General features: G+C 43.6%; 1 protein-coding gene across 6 annotated transcripts in view; it reads right to left on the reverse strand.

The window, feature by feature from the left end:
- Positions 1-514: 514 nt before the first annotated feature.
- The window catches only part of LOC106586057 (glypican-6), a 78459-nt gene continuing 60453 nt past the window's right edge, over positions 515-18520 (reverse strand). For 2 of the 6 annotated variants that reach the window (XM_014172880.2, XM_014172878.2), the window contains 7 exons: positions 9877-10274; positions 3615-3780; positions 3233-3363; positions 2936-3082; positions 2673-2797; positions 2239-2420; positions 515-1357 (listed from right to left, as the gene is read on the reverse strand). In XM_014172880.2, coding sequence (XP_014028355.2) covers positions 1134-1357; positions 2239-2420; positions 2673-2797; positions 2936-3082; positions 3233-3363; positions 3615-3780; positions 9877-10274 — 1373 coding nt within the window. In that variant the 3' untranslated portion in view covers positions 515-1133. Of the gene's footprint in view, positions 1358-2238; positions 2421-2672; positions 2798-2935; positions 3083-3232; positions 3364-3614; positions 3781-9876; positions 10275-12817; positions 12893-14870; positions 15022-18520 lie in introns of those variants that run through there. The other 4 variants (XM_014172881.2, XM_045707383.1, XM_045707384.1 and 1 more) reach the window with 4 other exon arrangements.

The raw sequence follows: 18520 nt of genomic DNA on the forward strand, positions 1-18520 counted from the left end.
ATATATATATATATATATATAGATAGATATACACACACACACACACACACACACAGTATATACCAAAAAATTACTAACAATTAGAAAACTTCCTCAACATAAAACCCTGTGTTACAATTTCATCATACTCAGTCTCCACGTTTCTCTCATCTCTGACTCAATTCACAAAGTCACTCAACTGTGTCTTGGTTTCTCTTTTCTGCTACATCTCAAACCTTTTGGAGATACAAGCTACTCCCTGTCTAGATCATGTTCTTTTATAATATGCAAGACAAACTGTGCGGAGTCTGAGTCTGCTCTGAACTGAATAGACTCTCTGACCGAGGACACAGAGGACTGCTCTTTGTAAGCTCTGCCTTCTATAAGGGAATGACAGGGAGGGGGGGGACCCTCCTCTCAAGTCACCAGCTTTCTCTTCTGGCCTACATCAGGACCTCCCCGTACATCCAACTCCATCAGACATGTTCCATTTCAACACTGCTAGTGTATACTGACGATTCAGAGAACACACATGAGGTATGATCTCAGTGGACCAGTTTTGTATTTGAGTGTTTGGGAAGTGGTACTCCTTCCACATTATGGATGCACACCTGGGCACACAGAAGCCCCTAGAACCCCTCGCCAGCTAGTTCAATCACCTAACGAACCATCTAAACATCAGCCCTGTAACTTCTTAGTATTTTCCCACAGAGCTACTGTACTCTTAGCTTTGAGAGCCAGTCTAGAGCTTCAACATGTAACCAAGATGTTCTCTTTTCTGGCATAGCCACATTCATCCCTGGCCAGCCCAGATACATGGACAACACAAATTTGAATAATGGGATGAAATGGAAGAACTCAAAACACTGTTGGTGATGTGGAGGGAGGGATTCTAGCTCAAAAGGTGCCGCAAGCGGCGAATCAGTTGAATCAGGACAAAAGGCAAAAAAAAACAAGAAAAGTGAACATTTTGGAAGGAAATCCCTGTACAGTATTGTACATTTTTATAAAAACAAATGAAAAATTTAAATAACTCAAGAGTCCCCCACATGATGACGGGCAGACTGAGGTCCTGAAGGCAGTCTTTTTAAAAGCCTGACAGTTTTTCCCTTCTCTCTGTCTTACTTTCTCACTCTCTCTCCCTTTCCCTCCCTTTATCTCCAATGGGGGGCGAGCAGGGCCAGGGTGAGCCCACAGAGTGCCAGTGCCATGCTCCCGTGTGCCATACGGTCTCCACCGGTCGTTTCCTGGTGCACCACCTTGAACACACGGGGGTTGATGGGGGTGGGTGGGATGGAGAAGTAGATGTCCCCGTCCGCCTCACAGGATGGAGAGTCACAGCCGCTGCCACTCTCCTGTCCTCCGCTACCATCCTCATCTGAAAGAAAGAAAAAGAGAGGGAGAGAGAGACAGAGAAGTGAGAAGATTTCAGGAGGCAAGAAATGAGAGCAGGTTGATGAGGCCATGAACACAGGAAAAGACACAGCATTCAGGGGATGAAAATAGAACTCAAGTCTGTTGTGACATTTTTATGGCAACACCAAAGGTTGTGGTCCTCTCTAGCTCAGTTGATAGAGCATGGCGCTTGCATCGGTAGGATAGTGGGTTCGATTCCCGGGACCACCCATACGTAAAAAAAGTATGCACGCATGACTAAGTCGCTTTGGACAAAAGTGTCTGCTAATTGGTATATAAGGTTCCTTCTCTCACAGGGAGGCAATAGTCTTCAAACAGAAGACATGAGCAGAATATCTAGGCCAGCTAATCTTTATAGACAGGTGGGGTGTTAACCAACAATCAAAGGGTTATTGACAATTTGTAAGCTATATTTCGTATGCAAATGTTTATTGAAAACATAAATACATTTGCCCAATAAGCACTTGTCTCTCAAATACATTGTTACAGTTGTTAGTTAGCTAATTTTATCCATATTAGCATAGGATGTGACGTCAAATGTCAAAACAAGACATAAACAAGATACAACTAGTTGTAACAAGCCATCTACGATTCACCACACATCAGCTTCTTGTCATTGTTGCTAGCTATCTGACTGTTCAGAAAACAACTACACACGCACAGCCTTTTACCTCAGAGTTACGCCACATTATTGTAATGATGTTGTCAACACACCTGTCTATTGAAATGGAAAAGATTTCCTAAAGTTTAGTTCCCTGTAGAGGGTGCCAATCAGGTGTCCAACCCAGATGCTCTGCATGGGGCAATGGGCCTCAGTAAGTTAATTAATCTGCTAGTTCTTACCATCCTCACCTTGGTCGATGGAGATATCATTGCCGCTGTGGGCGGCCTTCAGCCAGCTGGTCATTTCCTTCAACACTGCGATCTGACTGCGAATCACCACATCTGGCTTTGTAATGTCCACTTCCACATCCGGGTTGGACACCTGATTGGCCAATCCGTTGCCCATGACAACAGACTCGTACCTATGGCAGAAGGTCAAGAATGAATGTGGAGATCCTACCAAGCACACTGTTAGTTCACTGTCTGCAGCAACATTACTTTATGCCTTCAGAATGGTGGCTCCATCCGAAATGGCACCCTATTCCCTACAATAGTGTACTATGTTTTAAAAGTAGTGCACTAAATGGGGAATAGGGTCTAATTTGGGACGCAGACACTGTTGGTTGGTGACTGTATCAAGGGAGTGACTTGAGAAAACAACCTGCCAAACTAACCTGCTCTTTGCTGTTCCGTTCCAACAGTCATCCCTAGACGTAATCCTCTCCCCAGCACAAACAGATTCTGGCAGCGTGGACCAGAACTGCTTAGCATGCTTCAGCCTTTTCTTCACGTCTGTCGTCTGGGCAGAAGGAGAGAGGCAGGCAAACAGATATGGATCATTCATTTATGCCAAGTCCATTTGAAAGACTTCGGAATCTCACGTGAAAACTCTTGAATTTATGCTGACGGTTGGGCCAGATGGCTGACAATGCCTTACCAGTCTGTCCAGGCTGGTGCCAGCAGCAGTAGTGGGCCGTGCGTCAGGGCTGTAGGGACGAAAGCGACCGGTGAATCCTGTCTCCTTGACTGAGCGACGTGACCGGAAGCCATTACCTGGTTTAGGCTGACCACACCCCTGGAACACCTGGAGGGGTGGAGAGGCAAGTGAGTGGAATGTACAGACAAACAGAGACAGATAGACACAGGCTACCAGGCAGGCACACAGACAGAAAGGTTGGCGAATAAAGAAGACACACACACAGTCAAAGACAAACTGAGACAGGAAGTGACTGACCTTCTGTGACACCTGCATGCTGTTCTCCTGCATGTTCATGATGGCCTCAGAGATCTTAACGTCAATGGGGTCCATCACAGACTCAAAGTTGAAGGGCCCCTCCAGCCTCTCAGCCAGACTCAACATGGCATCTGATAAGACAACTCAGTTAGTCATGGACACAATAACTGCAACCCTGCAATAACTGCAAACAAACACCCCCAAAACCAAAATAATTATGTGAATTAAAGTGCTAAAATCTTTTTTGGCCTAGATTCTACCAGCAGGGGGAAGCACACTGCAGACACCAGAGGTCCCCCAGTGAGTGTCAGAAGCCACACACACACTCCCTCCCTCCCTGGAGCATGTTTAACTGGTCATTGTTGCATATGAAAGCCCTTACCCAGAAAGTTGTTCCACTCTGTGTCGAGGTCAGCCTGGTTGGCCAGACAGCCACGCATCACGTTGAGACAGTAGTTCTGGCAAGGCTTGAGGGCCACCTGGCCTTTGCAGTAGGGACAGTACAACATCTTCATGGCTGCCCGCACACAGCTAGGGGATGCACTGACCTGAGGGGGAGGGCAAAGGGAGTTAGTGACCAATGCATTTCAGACAGACACAGACTATATAGAGTGCAAGATGTATCAGACAGACACTTAGACTATATACAGTAGGGTCCGAAATTATTGACAGCCTTGATAAAGATGACCAAAAATGACTGTATAAAATAAATTATGTAAATAGAGCTATATTGTATGCTCACATTTTTTGGGAAATTATGTTATATCATTTTATACTAATACAACTGCTCATAGAAAGAGATTTGGTTTAACAAGTAATATAATTGTTTCGCAAAAGGCCTGTTTGTTCCATCGGGTGGCACACAATTGGCCCAGCGTCATCCGGGTTAGGGGAGGGTTTGGCCGGGGTAGGCCATCATTGTAAATAAGAATTTGTTCTTAACTGACTTGCGTAGATAAATAAAGGTTAAATAAAATAAATTACAACACCTCACCTTGAGAGGATAGCGGCACTGAGCCTTTTTCTAAAATGTTTCATGAGTTGGAGAACACATTGGGAGGGATCTTAGACCATTCCTCCATGCATAATCTTTCCAGATCCTTGATATTGAATCTTTATTTAACCAGGTAGGCCAGTTGAGAACAAGTTCTCATTTACAACTGCGACCTGGCCAAGATAAAGCAAAGCAGTGCAACACAAACAACACAGAGTTACACATGGAATAAACAAACGTACAGTCGTTGCCAAAAGTTTTGCGAATGACACAAATATTAATTTCCACGAAGTTTGCTAATTCAGTGTCTTTAAATATTTTTGTCAGATGTTACTATGGAATACTGAAGTATCATTACAAGCATTTCATAAGTGTCAAAGGCTTTTATTGACAATTACATGAAGTTGATGCAAAGAGTCAATATTTGCAGTGTTGACCCTTCTTTTCAAGACCTCTGCAATCTGCCCTGACATGCTGTCCATTAACTTCTGGGCCACATCCTGACTGATGGCAGCCCATTCTTGCAAAATCAATGCTTGGAGTTTGTCAGAAATTTGTGAGTTTTTGTTTGTCCACCCGCCTCTTGAGGATTGACCACAAGTTCTCAATGGGATTAAGGTCTGGGGAGTTTCCTGGCCATGGACCCATAATATCGATGCTTTGTTCCCCGAGCAACTAAGTTATCACTTTTGCCTTATGGCAAGGTGCTCCATCATGCTGGAAAAGGCATTGTTCGTCACCAAACTGTTACTGGACGGTTGGGAAAGTTGCTCTCGGAGGACGTGTTGGTACCATTCTTTATTCCTGGCTGTGTTCTTAGGCAAAATTATGAGTGAGCCCACTCCCTTGGCTGAGAAGCAACCCCACACATGAATGGTCTCAGCATGCTTTACGGTTGGCATGACACAGGACTGATGGTAGTGCTCACCTTGTCTTCCCCGGACAAGCTTTTTTCCAGATGCCCCAAACAGAAAGGGGGGATTCATCAGAGAAAATGACTTTACCCCAGTCCTCAGCAGTCCAATCCCTGTACCTTTTGCAGAATATCAGTCTGTCCCTGATGTTTTTCCTGGAGAGAAGTGGCTTCTTTGCTGCCCTTCTTGACACCAGGCCATCCTACAAAAGTCTTCGCCTCACTGTGCGTGCAGATGCACTCACACCTGCCTGCTGCCATTCCTGAGCAAGCTCTGTACTGGCGGTGCCCCGATCCCGCAGCTGAATCAACTTTAGGAGATGGTCCTGGCGCTTGCTGGACTTTCTTGGGTGCCCTGAAGCCTTCTTCATAACAATTGAACCACTCTCCTTGAAGTTCTTGATGATCCGATAAATGGTTGACTTAGGTGCAATATCCTTGCCTGTGAAGCCCTTTTTGTGCAAAGCAATGATGACGGCACGTGTTTCCTTGCAAGTAACCATGGTTGACAGAGGAAGAACAATGATTCCAAGCACCACCCTCCGGTTGAAGCTTCCAGTCTGTTATTCGAACTCAATCAGCATGACAGAGTGATCTCCAGCCTTGTCCTCGTCAATACTCACACCTGTGTTAACGAGAGAATCACTGACATGATGTCAGCTGGTCCTTTTGTGGCATGGCTGAAATGCAGTGGTAATGTTTTTTGGGGGATTCAGTTTATTTGCATGGCAAGGAGGGACTTTGCAATTAATTGCAATTCATCTGATCACTCTTCATAACATTCTGGAGAATATGCAAATTGCCATCATACAAACTGAGGCAGCAGACTTTGTGAAAATTAATATTTGTGTCATTCTCAAAACTTTTGGCCACGACTGTACAGACAATAACACAAATAGAAAACATTTATATACAGTGTGTGATTAGGGAGGTAAGGCAATAAATAGGCCGTAGTGGCGAAGTAATTACAATTTAGCAATTAAACACTGGAGTGATAGATGTGCAGAAGATGAATGTGCAAGTAGAGATTCTGGGGTGCAAAGGAGAAAAAAAAACTATATGGGGATGAGGTAGTTGGATGGGCTATGTACAGGTGCAATGATCTGTGAGCTGCTCTGACAGCTGATGCTTAAAGTTAGAGAAGGAGATATGAGTCTCCAGCTTCAGTGATTTTTTTCAATTCGTTCCAGTCATTGGCAGCAGAGAACTGGAAGGAAAGGCGGCCAAAGGAGGAATTGGCTTTAGGGGTGACCAGTGAAATATACCTGCTGGATCACGTGCTATGGGTGGGTGCTGCTATGGTGACCAGTGAGCTGAGATAAGGCGGGGCTTTACCTAGCAAAGACTTATAGATGACCTGGAGCCAGTGGGTTTGGCGACGAATATGAAGCGAGGGCCAGCCAATGAGAGCATACAGGTCGCAGTGGTGGGTGTCAAAACGGTGTCAAAAAAAGACAAAATATCCTTGTCTGCGCATATGGACTGCCCTCTTCAATTCAAACCACAGGTTTTCAATGGGTTTTAAGTGCGGAGACTGAGATGGCCATTGCAAAATGTTGATTTTGTGGGCAATTAATTTTTCTTTGTGGATTTTGATGTGTGCTTGAGGATATTGTCTTGCTGGAAGATCTATTTGCGGACAAGTTTCAGTTTCTTGACAGAGGCAACCAGATTTTTGGCTAAAATGTCCTGGTACTGAGTAAAGTTGATGATGACGTTGACCTTACAAGTGCCCCAGGATTAGTGGAGGCAAAAATAGTCCCATAACATCAAAGTTCACCAACCATATTTACAGTAGGTATGCAGTTCTTTTCTGCTTATGTATTCTCATTTTAACACCAAACCCACCACTGGTGTGCGTGGCCAAAGAGCTATATTTTAAATGTCATCTGACCAAAGCAACAGTTAAAATCCAAGTTCCAATGCCGTTTAGCAAACTCCAGGCGGATCACATGAAAATAGAGTTCTTTGGCCACGCACACCAGTGGGGGTTTTGTGTCTAAATGAGAATGCATGAGCAGAAAATAACCCATCTTTGATGTTATGGGGCTATTTTTTTTTATTTTCATGTCAGCTGACCAAAGCAACAGTTCAAATCCAAGTGCCAATGTCGTTTAGCAAACTCCAGGCATTGGTCGGATCACATGAAAATGTAATTCTTTGGCCATGCACACCAGTGGTGGGTTTTGATTCTAGATGAGAATGCATGAGCAGAAAATAACCCCTTACCTACTATAAAATATGGTGGTGGATCATTGATGGTATATGGGGCTATTTTGCTTCCACTGGTCCTGGGGCCCTTGTTTAGGTCAACTTGGTTGCCTCTACCTGCCAGGAGGTTGAAACTTGGCAGCAAGTGGATCTTCCAGCAAGACAATAACCCCAAAAACATAGCAAAATCCACAAAGAATTGGCCACAAAATCTACAAATGAACCAATATAAGGTCATTCTATGCATCAACATCTCTATATTTCTTAGGGTTGCAAAGGGAGGGTAAATAATTGGTCACTTTCAAAGTTGACCAGTAAACTACCTGAATTTTTGTAACTGTCAAGAATGTTAGGGAATTGTATCACTTGACATCAGTAGCCGTTTTGGGTACTTCAGATTACCACAGCAGTCTAATTATCTCTGGCCCTCCGTGTGACCTTAACACATGTAAAATATATAAAATAAGATAATTTTAAAATACAAAATAAGAATGAGAAAAGTGTAGAACATTATCCTAAATATAACCCAGAAACTTAGTGAACTTCCATTTCATCCCAATATCATGGTTTCAGCATGAAATATAATTTCTATAAAATAAAAATAGATACCATGTCAATACAGTTAATTCAGAAAGTATTCAGACCCCTTTACTTTTTCCACGTTTTTACGTTACAACCTTATTCTAAAATGGATTAGATAAATCTTTTTTTACTAAATCTACACACAATACCGCAATAACGACAAAGTGAAAACAGGTTTTTAGAATTTTTTGCAAATGTATTAAAAATAAGACAGAAATATCATATTTACATAAATATTCAGACCCTTTGCTATGAGACTCGAAATTAAGCTCATGTGCATCCTGTTTCCATTGATCATCCTTGAGATATTTCTACAACTTGATTGCAGTCCACCTGAGGTAAATTAAATTGATTGGAAAGAATTTGGAAAGGCACACACCTGTCTATCAAAGGTCCCACAGTTGACAGTGCACGTCAGAGCAAAAGGTTGAAGGTTGAAGGAATTGTCCGTAGAGCTCAGAGACAAGATTGTGCCGAGGCACAGATTTGGGAAAGGGTACCAAAACATGTCTGCAGCATTGAAGGTCCCCAAGAACACAGTTGCCTCCATTATTCTTAAATGGAAGACGTTTGTTACCACCAAGCCTCTTCCTAGAGCTGACCGCTTGGCCAAACTGAGCAATCGGGGGAAAAGGGCCTTGGTCAGGAAGGTGACCAAGAACCCGATGGTCACTCTGACAGAGCTCCAGAGTTCCTCTGTGGAGATGGGAGAACCTTCCAGGAGGACAACCATCTCTGCAGCACTCCACCAATCAGGCCTTTATTGTAGAATGGTTAGACGGAAGCCACTCCTCAGTAAAAGGCACATGATAGCCCACTTGGAGTTTGCCAAAAGGCACCTAACGGACTCTGACCATGAGAAACAACATTCTCTGGTCTGATGAAACCAAGATTGAACTCTTTGGCCTGAATGCCAAGTGTCACGTCTGGAGGAAACCTGGCACCATCCCTATGGTGAAGCATGGCGGTGGCAGCATCATGCTGTGGGGATGTTTTTCAGTGGCAGGGACTGGGAGACTAGTCAGGGTTGATGAACAGAGCAAAGCACAGAGAGATCCTTGATAACCTTCGAGAGGGCTCAAGACCTCAGATTGGGGCGAAGGTTAACCTTCCAAAAGGACAACGACCCTAAGCACACAGCCAAGACAAAGCAGGAGTGGCTTTGGGACAAGTCTCTGAATGTCCTTGAGTGGCCCAACCAGACACCGGACTTGAACCCGATCAAACATCTCTGGAGAGACCTGAAAATAGCTGTGCAGCGACGCTCCCCATTCATCCTGACAGAGCTTGAGAGGATCTGCAGAAGAATGGGAAAAACTCCCTAAATACAGTTGTGTCAAGCTTGTAGCGTCATACCCAAGAAGACTCGAGGCTGTAATCGCTGCCGAAGGTGCTTCAACAAATTACTAAGTAAAGGGTCTGAATAGTTATGTAAATGTGATATTATTTTTTTGCAAACATGTCTAAAAACCTGTTTTTACTTTGTCATTATGGGGTAGTGTGTGTAGATTGATGAGGGGAAAAAAACAATTTAGTACATTTTAGAATAAGGCTGTAACGTAACAAAATGTGGAAAAAGTCAAGGGGTCTGAATACTTTCCGAATGAACTGTATGTCTTTGTTGTCAATGTTTTGTTGTCATTGTTTTTCCGCCAAACTGGGGGAAGTTGTGAAAAGAGTAAATAGTTGGAAGAGTTGCAGAGTTAAGTGAAAATAATGCCATTGTTGATTAGATGCTTTATTCTTTAATTAAATGTAAATGTTAATTAGGCTTTTTCCTTCAACCATATGGTCTATCCACTAGAAACTCATGGATGAATAAAAAATGAATACTATATATGAATACTTAAAAATAAAAAATCCAACGTTAACATGTTAATTACGAAGCATTTCCGTAACTTTGGTATATTACCATTCGTTTTGCAACTCTACTCTTCGACTTACCGTGGAGACTTTGTTGACCACCTCGGGCATGAGCGCCAGGCCACGGGTGAAGGTGCGCGCCGCGACAAAGGCCCGTGTCAGCTGGAGGCGGAGCTTGCGCGGCACGTCACCAAACGGTTTCAGTTGCTCGGTATGGCGGCTGACGCACTCCATGTAGGCGTCACTGAACTCGTACTGGACGTTGACCAATTGGAACATCCTCTCCAGGAGGTCTTCCCAGAAGTCAGACAGCATGGAGTCCAGGTTGACTGCCCCGCTGCCCGACACGTAGTAGCGCTTCAGCTCCTGGAAGAAGTGCTTAAATAGCTCCGCATTATGCACGTACATCAGGCCGTACGTGCGCACGAACATGTCGTTGAGCGCGTGCTCCGCGTTGTCCAGCAACTCGCGGAAGAATTCTGTAGACGGGAAAGAGAAGAAGAGTGTAAGTACGACGATAGCACACAGCTAAAACTTAATATCAACATCAGAGTGTGGTAACGGTAGGCTATATTTGTGATCTAATAGAATATTAATATAAAGAGGTTATTATTATTGAGTGACTTGTTATTCAGGAAATTGTATTGTGGCATAATGGAGCACTTTGTAAATCTTCCAAAACATGTGGACAAGGGCAGATTTTATAAAGGCTAATGTCAATACCATATTTATTCTGTCTGGTCCAAAGATGTTCAAACTAAGTACGTATTCTAATAAAATCTGTTCCTCTTAAAAAAACATACAGTGCCTTCAGAAAGTATTCATACCCCTTGACCTATCCATATTTAGTTGTATTAAAGCCTGAATTAAAAATGGATTCAATAAATACAAAATCTCATCCATGTACACACAAAACCCCATAACGAAGACGAAGTGAAAACATGTTAATATACACTACCGTTCAAAAGTTTGGGGCCACTTTAGAAATGTCCTTTTTTTTTTTTTTTAAGAAGACCTTTCTTCTGAAATTCATCAGTCTACTCGTTCTGAGAAATTTTATTATAAAATGGACAAAAAAAATGTGATTTTCTTTCAAAAACAAGGACATTTCTAAGTGACCCCAAACTTTTGAACAGTAGTGTACATTTTAGCAAATTTATGTCAATAAAACTTGGGAGTCCACCTGTTGCCAATTCAATCGTTTGGACATGATTTAGGTCTCACAGTTGACAGTGCATGTCAGAACTGACACTATACCATGAAGTCCAAGGAACTGTCAATAGATCTCACAGATAGAATTGTGATGAGGCATATATCTGGAAGGGCATAAAACAATTTCTAGAGTGTTGAAAGTTTCCAAGAGCACAGTGGTTTCTATCATTGGGAAATTGAAAAAATATGGAACTACCCAGACTCTGAGCAACCTGGCAAGAAGGACCTGGGTCAGGGAGGTGACCGAAAACCCAATGACAGAACTACAGAGTTCCTTGGCTGAGATGGAAGAATGGCTGCCAGCTGGACAAGTCTCTACAGCACATCACCAATCAGGGCTTTATGGGAGAGTGGCCAGATGCAAACCACTCCTGAGAAAAAGCCACATGACAGCACGCCTGGAGTTTACAAAAAGGCACGTGAAAGACTCAGAACTTCATTTTTTTTTTTTTACTATTTGGCCTGAATTGTCTGGAGAAAACCAGGCACAGATCATTTCTTGTCTAACACCATCTCTACCGTGAAGCATGGTAGAGACTGGGGGCGAAGATTTACATTCTAACAGGATAATGACCCCAAGCATACAGCCAAAGCAACGCTGGAATGGTTTCAGAACAAGAATGTGAAAGTCCTTGAGTGGCCCAGTCAAAGCCCAGACTTGAGTCCCATTGAAAATCTGTGGAAAGACTCGAAGATTGCTGTTCAACACCACTCCCAATCTAACTTAACAGAGCTTGAGAAAATCTGCAATGAAGAATGGGAGAAAATCCCTAAATCCAGATGTGCAAAGCTGATACAGACAAACCCAAGACGACTGACTCACAGCTGTAATTTCTGCCAAAGGTGATTCTAAAATGTAAATGTACTTATGAAAAATTCATGTTTCTGTATTTCATTTTCAAAGAATTTGCAAACATTTCTAAAAACATGGTTTTCACTTTGTCATTATGGGGTCATTATGTGTAGATGGGTGAGAAAAAAATATATCTAAGCTATTTTGAATTCAAGCTGTAACAAAAACATGTGGAGTAAGTCAAGGTGTATGAATAGTATCTGAAGGCATGTAAAGGATACATAAATTCCAGTTCCTTACACTGCATAAACATTATAAATCAGAATATTCTGTATGTTATCCAGAGGTTCTTTGAATGTTTCCCTCTCATCTGATTCTCACACATTGCCTTCATTTTGCTGGACCCCAGGAAGAGTAGCTGCTGCTTTGGCAGCAGCTAATGGGGATCCATAATAAATACAAATACACAAACTAACATCGTAGTGTACATTTCCACAACCAGATTGAAAGTCTCTTCAATAATGTTTTTGGCAGCGTGTCTGTGACTGTCATTAGACAGAGTTAGTAGGTCTACACACAACCAGCAGCAGTACAGCAAAGCTCCTGAAATCACTCAGAAAAAAAACTGCACGGGAAAGGTTGTATGGGAAAAGAAATGGTTAGAAATGGAGGGAGGAGAGTAAAAGAGTGAGGGAGTGGGTGGGGGGGTTAGATTTTCTTTGAGGCAGATATAGAGATAGGCAGAGAGAGTGAAAGGAAGTGATTCCCAAACCTTCCATAACAAAGCCATCACCTACAGAGAGATGAACCTGGAGAAAAGTCCCCTAAGCAAGCTGGTCCTGGGGCTCTGTTCACAAACCTTCCATAACAAAGCCATCACCTACAGAGGGATTAACCTGGAGAAACGTCCCCTAAGCAAGTGTCCTGGTCTGCTCATTACAAAGCCATCACCTACAGAGGGATTAACCTGGAGAAGCGTCCCCTAAGCAAGCTGGTCCTGGGGCTCTGTTCACAAACCTTCCATAACAAAGCCATCACCTACAGAGAGATGAACCTGGAGAAGACTCCCCTTAGCAAGCTGGTCCTGGGGCTCTGTTCACAAACAAAACAGACCGCACAGAGCACAAGGACAGCAACACAATTAGACCCAACCAAATCATGAGAAAACAAAAAGATAATTATTTCCAATATGTCAAGTAATTAACAAAAAAACTGAGCAAACTAGAATGCTATTTGGCCCTAAACAGGGAGTACACAGTGGCAGAATACCTGACCCAAACTTAATGAAAGCTTTGACTGTACAGACTCCGTGAGCATAGCCTTGCTATTGAGAAAGGCCGCCGTAGGCAGACCTGGCTATCAAGAGAAGACAGGCTATGTGCACACTGCCCACAAAATGAGGTGGAAACTGAGCTGCACTTCCTAACCTCTTGCCAAATTTATGACCATATTAGAGACACATATTTCCCTCAGATTACACAGATCCACAAAGAATTTTAAAACAAGCCCAATTTTGATAAACCCCCATATCTACTGGTTGAAAAACCAGTGTGCTATCACAGCAGCAAGATTTGTGACACCATTGCAAATACAACCCATATTTCTGTTTATTTATTTTCCCTTTTGTACTTTTTGTAACTATTGAAATTTCTTTATTCTTTAGGAACTTTTGTGAGTGTAATGTTTACTGTTAATTTTTATTGTTTATTTCACTTTTGTTTATTATCTACTTCACTTGCTTTGGCAATGTTAACATCCGTTTCCCATGCCAATAAAGCACTTAAATTGAAATTCAATTGATTGAGACAGTGTGGCAGAGGAAGATGCAGAGCGAGAGCGGCAGAGGAAGATGCAGAGCGAGAGAATGGCAGAGCGAGAGAGCGGCAGAGAGAGCGAGAGCGGCAGAGCGAGACCGAGAGGGAGCAGAGATGAGAGGGAGCAGAGATGAGAGAAAGACAGAGACGGAGCCAGACGGAGCGAGACAGAGACGGAGCGAAACGGAGCGAGACAGAGACGGAGCGAGACAGAGACGGAGCGAGACAGAGACGGAGCGAGACAGAGACGGAGCGAGACGGAGCGAGACAGAGACGGAGCGAGACGGAGCGAGGGAGAGACGGAGCGAGACGGAGCGAGGGAGAGACGGAGCGAGGGAGAGACGGAGCGAGGGAGAGACGGCGCGAGGGAGAGACGGCGCGAGGGAGAGACGGCGCGAGGGAGAGACGGCGCGAGGGAGAGACGGCGCGAGGGAGAGTAAGAGGGCGAGAGACGGAGAGAGAGCGAGAGAACATTGCTATTCAATGTCTCTCCACATCAAGCCACTGAAGCACCATCAAGCCGCTGACCACCAATGGCATTTTCTGTTGTCACATTCCATTCGTTTTCCTTTCTCCCTGCTCCTCTTTCAATATGATTACTGCCCACCCCTCCTCTCCCTCCCCTTCCATATGGGGACCTGTATCCCCCTCCACACCCATATCTCTCTCTCACTCCAATGCTTTCAGTTCATCAGTTCCTTCAGAATGCTCTCTTCAGTAGAGACAGGGAACAATAACCTACTTCATCCTGAGGAATGTCCATCACCCCCCCCCCCCAAATAACACAGCACCCCTCTCCCAAGAACCCCTCACTTGCCTCACCACCACTTTCTTAATGAACAAAATGAGCATTCCAGACTCTATGCAAAATGCTTAACCTCTCTCACTTTTACATGTGTGCAAGCATACACACCCCTTTCACTCTTTTCTCTTTGTATCAACTCCTCTCTCTCCCCCTTCTTTTTCCTTGTAAAACACAAAATGTCCGCTGCAGTTTCTCGGTGTGCCCTCTGCCAAGCTTTGAAATGTAAAGTTCCCATACTATCTCTGAGGGAGTCACCAAACACTCCTGAATTCGGGCACCAGGACACATACACAAACTTAACAATGGCGCCGGAGGAGATGGCTGCCGTTTTACGGGCTCCTAACCAATTGTGCTATTGTGTGATTTTTCGCATTATTTGAAACATAATGTTTCTGCCACCGTCTCTTATGACCGAAAAGAGCTTCTAGATATCAGGATATCGATTACTCACCTCGTACTGGAAGAAGATTTTATCTTTAATGAGTCAGACGCGAAGAATTTCAGACACCCGACAAGGCCCTCATCCCCGTCATTCGCAGGAGAAAGGGACAGAGATATCCGGGACGTAGGTCGGGGTGCCTTGTAAGGATCCGATGGCGAGTGGGTAATCTTCCTTTACCATCAGTCCTATTAGCCAACGTACAATCATTGGATAACAAAACAGACAAACTATGATCACGTATATCCTGCCAACGGGACATTAAAAACTATAATATCTTATGTTGTTTCACCGAGTCATGACTGAACAATGACATGAATAACACACAGCTGGCAGGTTTTATGTTGCATCGGCAAGATAAAACAGCCGCCTCCGTTAAGACAAGGGGTGGCTGTCTGTGTTTATTTGTAAACAACAGCTGGTGCACGAAATCTAACAGTAAGGAATTCTCGAGGTTTTGCTCACCTGAGGTAAAGTATCTCATGATAAGCTGTAGACCACACTATTTTCATCTATATTTTTCATAGCTGTCTATTTACCACCACAAACTGATGCTGGCACTAAGAGCTGTATACGGTCAAAAGCAAACAGGAAAACGCTCATCCAGAGGCGGGCTCCTAGTGGCAGGGGACTTTAATGCAGGGAAACAAATCTGTTTTACCTAATTTCTACCAGCATGTCGCATGTGCAACCAGAGGGGAAAACAACTCTAGACCAGCTTTACTCCATACACAGAGACGTGTACAAAGCTCTCCCTCAATTTGGCAAATCTGACCACATTTCTATCCTCCTGATTCCTGCTTACAAGCAAAAACTAAAGCAGGAAGCACCAGTGACTCGGTCAATAAAGAAGTGGTCAGATGACGCAGATGCTAAGCTACATGACTGTTTTGCTAGCACACTGGAATATGTTCCGGGATTCTTCTGATGACATTGAGTAGTACACCACATCAGTCACTGGCTTCATAAATAGTAACCCTGGGCATACCTGTTTACCTCATTTATCAAACAGTACACGTTATAATTTGAACTTCACCAAGCCAGATGCCCTCACAAGGCGTCACCTGCACCCTAGTCCCTCGTTCAATGAGCTTCACCAAGCCGAGTTCTCTCGCAAGATCACCCACGCTCCAGTCCTTCACTCCACAATAACCTCAACAGTCCTACTGTGATCAACTCAGTACCACTGATCTGGACTTTTGGTTGCCCGCAACTGGCTAATTAACAATTATGCCCAAGGATACCTCACTTAAGAACACTCATCAACTCAACTCAGTCCTGCTAGTTACCTCAGCTGTGGCCTCTTAAGGAAGATCTCGCTCTGAGCATACCCTCAACAGGGGCTTTTATGTTTTTATTATTTTTCTTTAGAATTTCATCACTTATTGATAGATTGTCCAAGCCGACCTCTCTCAGTACTCTGTCCGAAATCTGGTATCCACCCGTGCCCGCTACCTCTCAGATCATAGGCGGGTCCAGCTGCTCAATAATAAGCATGGTTTACCCAGAGATCAAATTTTCTGATCCCTGTGCACAGTTTACCCAGATCTTCAGGAGAGGTCAACAGGTGAGGTTGCAGATTACCTCCTTGTCGCCAAAAATGTTGTGGAAATTCAGTACTGACAGAGACTTTGTCATTTCTTCAAACAATCATTGTTATTTAATATTGATTCATTATTGCAATAATGAAACCTTCGGCCCCACACTTGAAAGTGTTTGGTCGAGTGCTTAATGAAAAAAACAGATGTTATTTAGGACCTAAAAATGCTTAGTCTGCCTGGTTCCAACCTTCCCATAAGCCACCTTGGACCATCTCCTGCTTATTTGCATGGGATATTGTTTTACTTCCAACCCGGCTAAGTTTCCCAGATGCTAGGAAGATGAGAAAATGAGGCATTGTTCTAAACTCTTCCAGGCTCTCTCCATCTCCATCTATGGAATACCAGCAGTTAGGTTTTTATCATCAAGTCATAGCAGACTAACTGCATGCATAAAGCTAGAGTGGAAACCATCTCATTACAGAAACACAGAATTAAACATTACAGAAATGTCCTACTATTTGCTAATTATTAATTGTTAACTATTAAATATGTAATTGTTCTAATCACAGTGAATAGATGACATCATCCCCACACTGACTGTACGTACATACCCCAACCAGAACCATTAAACAGGCAAAGCGTCAATACAGGACTAAGATTGAGTCGTACTTCACTAGTTCCGACGCTCGTCAGATGTGGCAGGGCTTGCAAACTATTACAGACTACAAAGAGAAGCACAGCCGCAAGCTGCCCAATGACAAGAGCCTACCAGACGAGCTAAATTACTTCTATGCTTGCTTTGAGGCAAGCAACACTGAAGCATGAATGAGAGCATCAGCTGTTCTGGACGACTGTGTGATCGCGCTCTTTGTAGCCGATTTGAGTAAGGCCTTTAAACAGGTCAACATTCACAAGGCCGCAGGGACAGACGGATTACCAGGACGTGTACGCAGAGCATGCGCTAACCAACTGGCAAGTGTCTTCACTGACATTTTCAACCTTCCCTGACTGAGTCTGTTATACCTACATGTTTCAAGCAGACTACCATACTCCCTGTGCCCAAGAACACTAAGGTAACCGGCCTAAATGACTACCGACCCGTAACACTCACGTCTGTAGCCATTTAGTGCTTTGAAAGGCTAGTTATGGCTCACAACACCATTATCCCAGAAACCCTAAACCCACTCCAATTTGCATACCGCCTTGGCTTGCATGCATACCACATGCAAGCCAAGCGCCACCACTACTATCAGTAGCACTGTCAAAGCTGTACAAAAAAATCTGCAAACAAGCAAACACCGGCAACGAACGATGTGTTTACAATACCACGTTGGTAATAAAGCATTATTTGTTCGACCGCAACTTCTGGGGTAGCTAGCTAGCTTCAGCTTGGTACCTAGCTAGCACCAATACAACCAGCCTGAAAACAATGACCAGTACAAACTGCAGTCATTTTAATTATTCTTAGCAATCATTTAGGAATCCTTGTAAGTATTAGCTAGGTAGCCACTTCTTGTTCACCTATTGAAATTGAACTTCAGTTCAATAAAATAAATAACTCAGCAGCTACTTAACCCTGTTGCCAAAAGCTAACATTATAAGCAGCCAGCTAGCTTCATCTGGCTAGTGAGGTTCAACCAGACCGGGTTATGTGTTGTGAAGCTAGCCAGAATAAGGATTAGGCACAGTAATGGAATTTGCGGTTTGCCATCAAAATAAAAGTACCTCTTTGAAAGTGATGCAGAAGGTTACAATTGGTGGAATCATGCCATATTTAAACTAGATAATGTTAAACAAGGTTGGAATGTGAAGCAATGAAATGGGGTGTCAGTCTACTCGGTGACACCCACAGAACACAACTGAGAAGAGTTTACGCAAATATTAGCGTTGTAGCTCTTATCGCGAGACTGTGACTGTGTGAAATCACCTCCCCAGTCAGCCTACTGTGTGTATTGACATTCATATTGCACTGTACAGCTTTACCTAAGGATTGGGGGATCAATGAAATGGGGTATCAGTCTACTCAATACCCAAGCTATTGTCTCCTCAGAGTTATCAGACTCCAAAACATCCACACAGTATTGTTTTTCCTCAAGAATAGTGTTCAATACACATAGGTTG

This window comes from Salmo salar, chromosome ssa25, assembly GCF_905237065.1.
Source record: "Salmo salar chromosome ssa25, Ssal_v3.1, whole genome shotgun sequence".
In the NCBI taxonomy this organism is placed as follows: domain Eukaryota; kingdom Metazoa; phylum Chordata; class Actinopteri; order Salmoniformes; family Salmonidae; genus Salmo; species Salmo salar.